This window comes from Pteropus vampyrus, unplaced genomic scaffold (assembly GCF_000151845.1).
Source record: "Pteropus vampyrus isolate Shadow unplaced genomic scaffold, Pvam_2.0 Scaffold173, whole genome shotgun sequence".
NCBI classification, from domain to species: domain Eukaryota; kingdom Metazoa; phylum Chordata; class Mammalia; order Chiroptera; family Pteropodidae; genus Pteropus; species Pteropus vampyrus.
The window spans coordinates 1,449,352-1,455,643 of NW_011888954.1; the positions used below are offsets into that span (position 1 = coordinate 1,449,352).

Consider the following 6,292-nt stretch of genomic DNA (forward strand, 5'->3'; position numbering starts at 1 on the left):
CTTAAACAGGGAGGACAGAGGCTGAGAATAAAGTCTCCTTCAAACAAAATTCTATTGGATGGAAGTGAATAGAGTCGACATCTTACTTGTGGTAAATCCCCTGGAGTGGCCATGAAAAAGAGAGAGCTTGCTGGATTGAGCAGAAAAAAATTCCTTTGATTCATCTGAATTAATTTACCATCTCCCAGGAGGGAAGGCTCTGGCATCACCCTCCTGATCTCCATCCCCTGCACACAGCCCCCACAATCCCGGAGGACAAAAGACTAGTTGAAGGTGGGGAGTGCCCACACTGCTCCTTCTTTCACTTTAATTAAACCCATTTGTCTTGGAGACACGGAGCCTTGGGATGTCCAAAGGCTTTGATCTTTAACCCACAGACATCGAAGGAGTGGGAAGCTGGTGCTCGGAGTGAGGACACTGGCTTCTTCCTCTGACAGCACAGCTCAAGTTATGAGCTCATAGAAACAGCAGACTCTGTGAAGTTTGGGTGAAGAATCTGAGACCTACTTTTAGAGTTACACAGTTGTGTACCAGCTGAAATCACCCCTCGCCTTGCCTTAAGCCCTTTGCCCTCATTTTTTGAAGGTGGATCCACCAAAATGACAATTCAAAGTCTAATACAGAGGCTGCTCTGGATTGTAGGTTTGATATTTAGTCTATTAAAGGTAGCTCTTCCTTTTCTAGCTCCATTTATCGGTCTCCTTTATAGATACAATTCCCCGTCCCTTTTTGGTCTGGAGCAGATCAGCGCCCACCATTGAGGGTTCAATATCACACAGTAGAATGTCACGTGAGCTGCTGTGCTGGGTCATCTTTACTCAAGCACTGCTTGCTCCAGGCCGACTGCAGGTGGCAGACTGGTGCCATCCTGGGGAGACAAGTGGCAGCTGAACTCAATGGTTACTGCTCCACTTCAGAGTCACATGGAGTTAATAATCTTCTAGTCCAATACCCTCAATTTAAAGATGAGAAAACAGGCCCAGAGAAGTTCAAGGTCACAAAGGTCATTAGTGATAGACTCTAAATAGGAAGCAGGGACTCTGGTAGACACACTCCTCTGTTTACTGAAGAATGTGTTATCCACCTCATCTGCCAGCCTCAGGGGCCTGACGCCACAGAGCCCTGGGCTTCGACCGACAGGAGTGCCAGTTCTCAGTCTAACGCCAACTTGCTGGTACCTCACCTCTTAGGTTCTCAGTTTCTTCCCTTGTAAAAGGGCAAGAGTGGGGAATGTGATAAGGCCTGTCTTACCTGTGTCACAAGTTTGTTGTTGTTAATAAGGAATAAATAGTAAAATGGGAAATTAGGGAAGAATCTGTTAAGTAAGAAAAAATGATATACACATACAAAGCCTGATTATTATTTGGGAATGGTATGAGTTGTTCGATTTTACTTCTTCTTACAGATATTGGAGACAGCCAGTCAGGCCAGGCCCGAGATGGGGGAGGCGAATGCTCATCAGCACCAACACCCCTCGGGAAACTTGGTGCTCTCTGTAAGCCTGTAGCAGGTGTGTGTATGCACATGTGTGTGCACACATTTGTGTATGTGAACGTGTATGTGCACGTCTGGATGTGTGTCTTGGGAAGAGGGGTTGGGGAGAGGGAAGACATGGCCCCCTTCTGCATTCTGGCTGATAGAGGGAAAGGGAGCTATGGGGATGGGTAGAGGCCCACCTGTCGGCCACATCGAGGAGGGGCAGCACCGTCCACTGCCACAGGCTCAAGCCTTCACTGGTGGCTACGTGCCAGACCATCCTGCTTTGTTCCTTTCCGGTCTTGTTCTCCACGAGCACCAAGGAGATGTTGCCCCGCAGGACTCCACGGACGAGCCAGGACATTCGAAGCTGCGAGGGAGAGAAGAACCAGAGGGACGTGATTTTAAAAGGAAACTTTTAGGTCCCCTTTCGAGAATTCTCAACCCCGAAGGATTTTTCTGGAGACTCAGCCAAAGTCTGCCTAGTGAGGAGAGCTGGATGCCCGCCACTTGGTCTTCTTCCCTGTCTCCCACAGGGCTTTGATTAAGGTTCAAGGGTCTGGGCATGGGCAACTGATGGGCAATTTTGAGACTTAGTTCAGGCTGATAACATCATCCTAAATTTCACAAGATTCTGCCTCTGAGGTGATAGTGAGATCAATGGGGGTATTAAATGACCTTCCTAAAAAGGACCCAGATGTTGTCGTCTGTGGCCCCATTTACTTTGTGACTCAACTATTTTTAGTGATGTGGGTACCAAAGATTTTTAGTCCTTCTTCAAAGACTCTAATAATCTTATTTAGAGGATACCATGTCAAGTATTAGCTACCTAGAGACCCTACAACTTGATACCTGTGGCCACTGGCAGGCAAAGGTGAGATGAAAATCTATATATCAAGATCTTTGAGTATGGCTGTCTTTTAGAATTAGAATGCCCACTTTGCCAAAAGGAAGCCATAATCTTATGTTTTCAGTGTGCATTTATTAAAGATTTCTCTGGCACTGTTCATGAGACATACGAAAGGGAATTGCAGCTAACATTTCTAATAAACTTTAAAGTTATGCCCAGAGGCACATGGTCTCTGGTCTTTGTGCCTACAACAACAGAGGTCATATGTTTGATAGAAACAATCCATAAACAACATTTAAAAGTTAGGACGACTACGGCATATCATTGCCCCAAATATTCCTGTACATATCCTGTCATAAAAATGGCTACCGTAGAAAAGAGGTAAAATATGTCCTATGCGAGCTGAAGTTCTCATCCGCTATGGTGCCCTTTTTTTCTTTTTTCTGATTCTCATTGTTTCAAGACATTCTCCTTCGTAAATCACTGCCCCTTTATCTCCCAGTCCCCAAGCTCATGGTTGCCTCACAATTTGGTCACAGAGGTTATGAACCACGAGGCACTGAAGCCGAAGAGTTCCCTCTATGTTACATACAACCCATTGACTAACAAGGCCACACCTGGCATTGGGATGTCCAGGTGCTGTTCTACTTCTGAGATCCTGAGTCAGGTAAGCTTGGCCTATAACCATAACCTCTTCACTTATACCTTTTCCATTTCCCCCAAAAAAGTATAGCAAATACTTGCCTCCATTGAGACCTTCCAGAATAATTTAACAAAATTGTTAATTTTTTTTTCTGGCCCCACTTGGCTTTCTTGTGCAATCTAAATACCGTGACTGGTAATTTTAATCCTTCCCTTGCTAACTAAACCCTCTCAGCCCTCATCCCATGTCCTGCTATGCCAAGCTAAGGATAATGCTTGCCACATGCTTTCTCTACTTTTGCTTCTTGGCCACAGAATATTGCTGATTTGGACTTCTGCGAAATCAGACTGTTGAACCTCAGTGCCCTGGATGGTTGGCAGTACTTATTCAACCACTGTTGATTTCCACAATTGACTTCTAAATACACATAGCAAAACAGGTGTTTCAAACTCTTCCTCAAACACTAATGCTGTTACCTCCTGGCTCTCAATTTCCGATCCATTATTTTGATTTCTACTTTACTGATAAAGTTGGCTTTATCAGGTGCAATCTGCTTCAGCCTCTTCTTTTTTTCTTCAGTGTGTCTATTTATCCACCTTCTCTCTCTTCCTTTCCTGTCTCCGAGGAAGATGTATCCTTCATTTTCTTTTATGTTAACTTCTGCTCGTTTCTCCTCTCCCTAGTCCTTGTTCTGTCGATTCTTTCTCCTCTTTTCTCCAGCACATTCAGAGTGTCTCTACCTTCTGGCTCCTCTGTCTACAAACAAGATAAGGTTTTGCCCTTCCCGCAAACCATCCTTTACACGATCTTGCCAGCTCCTCTGGTTTGTAATCTATTTCTGTACCTCTGTTTGGATGTTAACATCTTGGATAACTGGTACGTAACTGCTGCTCCCATTTCCTTGTTACTCAGTCTCTCTTTAATTTCTTCAACCTGGCTTTATTCTCATTACTCTAAGTAGCACTCACCATGTCTTCATAACTTACTCTTTGAACCCTTTCCACCACCTCTTAAAGTGCCTTGTCCTCTCCATTCTTTCTCCCTTCTAAATTCTTTTATATATCTGTCATATTTTCCTGTTTATCACTGCCATCTGTGACCCCTCAGTGGTTTATCACTCCCTACTGAGGCATTCGCATTCCTTTATAATTGAATCAACTTTTTATTCATTTAATGACTATTTATCAAGTACTTAGACCGAGCTACATGTATCCTCCATTCTAGAATGGTCTAAGAGCTCTAGAGTCAGAGAGATCTGGATTCAAAACCAGGTTCTTTGGTCACTTGAAGCTCAATTCCCTATTCTCTAAGATGGGAAAGGTTTATTTACCTTATAAGGTTATAGTGACAATTAAATGAGATAATAAATAATGTAACAAAATATTAAAAAGGAATTTTGGCTTAAGCACTGAGGCACCACACACTATATTTCAAAGGAAGTCTGAGAGCATAATGATGCAGAACTTTCAAGAGAGGCGAATGAAAACAAGTTCCAGAATTCTTAATCCCTCAGCCACGCTTTGGATAGAAAAGGTTAGTGGTTAAGTATTAGAAGAGAGTTTTTGGAACTTGCCGATTTGTAGCCAACCTGCTATAATCCAAACTTCCCAGTTCTCAGCTGCTCTTAGGAAACTTTCAGTTTGGAACAGAATCTGCTAGTGCCATGAGCATGCTGGTGAGATGTAGCCCTGTCATATCAGCACAGGGGCCACTGACCAGCTGACTGCTGAGCTTTCTCTATCTTCCTGCCAGTCCACCTGGGCAAGGGTGGTGCTAAGAAAGGCATCCTTGGCTTTTGAGGAGGTCTGCTAGGATCCCTCTTGGTATCGGTCCTTAAGAGAGATGATCATCCATTCTTTCAATAAATATTTACTGCATAGCTATTCTGTGCTGCATATTATCCATATCTTCCCTGCCCTCATGGAGCTTATCATCTAGCCAGGAAGCCTGAATTGAATTAAATGAGTAATTGAAATTGTGCTGAGTGTAGCAAAAGGAGAAGTAATCAAAGCCACTTGACAGAGAAGACATTAGACCTGAGAGAGTCAAGACACCTGACGTCATATAGTGAGGACTTGGGTCAAGACAGACACTTGACCCGACTGTTCAGAGCGATGGATAAATAGGAAGATTAAAAATTGACTTTCCTTTCACCTTTTAATACTATCATCTATGTTTATAGCAGAAAACATACATCTACAGCCAAACTCAACAGAAGGAATGTACTGTCTGAGATTCAGCAAAGTCTCGCTCTAGAACAGATACGAAATATTTGGAATAAGATTGCAAACTGGCAACCAATGAGTGGCCATCAAAGTTTGGCTTTTGGTCTTTTTTTTTTTTAATCCACTGAGTGTGGATAAGGTGATGTATCCAGGTAGATGTTACTCTTCCTCAAGATTACAAGCAGTCTTTCCCTTGGCTTACTTCTCCCCAGTAGTTATCCCTAGTGATTCCAGATTCTGCCTCTAAGTGTCAGTCAGTACTTTGCTACTCAGAGTATGATCTTCAGGCTGGTATCACTGGTGTCACCTAGGAACTGATTTGAGATGCAGAATATCTGACCTGACCTCAGACACACTGCATCAAAATTTGCAGAGATGCATGGAATTAGACAGCAGCCTCTGGGGCCCTGCCCGTATGCTCCTATGACTCGTCCACTTCCTTTCTAGAATGTACCAGAAGCAACTGCCTTTTGTATCAACATTCATTCTCTGGTGGCTTGTCAAACTACCCTTGTTTCCTTGTCGGCAATGGCATAACTTGGGAGTTTGGGCTCTAAGGCCAAAGTGAATCAACTGTGTGACTTTAAGCCAACCACTTACCCTCTCTGAGCCTTTATTTTCTTACAGACAAACTTATGATACTAACCACACCTCCCTTGCCCCCCCCTAAAAAGTGTTTATAAAGATTGAGCAAAATAAAGAATGTGGAAGCAGAGTTCACACATTGCGATGAAATGGTTAAACCAGTGGTTTTCAGCCTGGGCTGCAAATTAGAATCACTTAGGGAGCTTTCAAGACTACCCATGTCTGGGCTCCTCCCAAGAGATTCTGATTTAATTGCCCTTGGGTAGGTCCTGGGCATTAGCAGTTTTTTGAATCTCTCCAGGTGGTTCTAAAGTGCAGCCTCAGTTGAGACCACTGGGGAGATGGGGCCACTTAGGGCAGGAAGTAGCCTGGCCTTCTCAGTGAGGGATCCATTTTTATCTTGGACTTTGAGTAAGAGGCAATTCTTAATAACTAAAAAATGACTTTAAATGGGCCGACCATCACCAAGGTGTAGAAAGAGTAATTTTCCTGCAGGGATGGGGAGGACATGGC

General features: G+C 43.7%; 1 protein-coding gene across 1 annotated transcript in view; it reads right to left on the minus strand.

The window, feature by feature from the left end:
• ALK (ALK receptor tyrosine kinase) overlaps positions 1-6,292 on the minus strand; it is a 653,478-nt gene that overhangs the window by 90,906 nt on the left and 556,280 nt on the right. Inside the window, exon 10 of the mRNA XM_011370765.2 lies at positions 1,677-1,846. Within this exon, the coding sequence (XP_011369067.1) occupies positions 1,677-1,846 (170 nt within the window). The remainder of the gene's footprint in view (positions 1-1,676; positions 1,847-6,292) is intronic.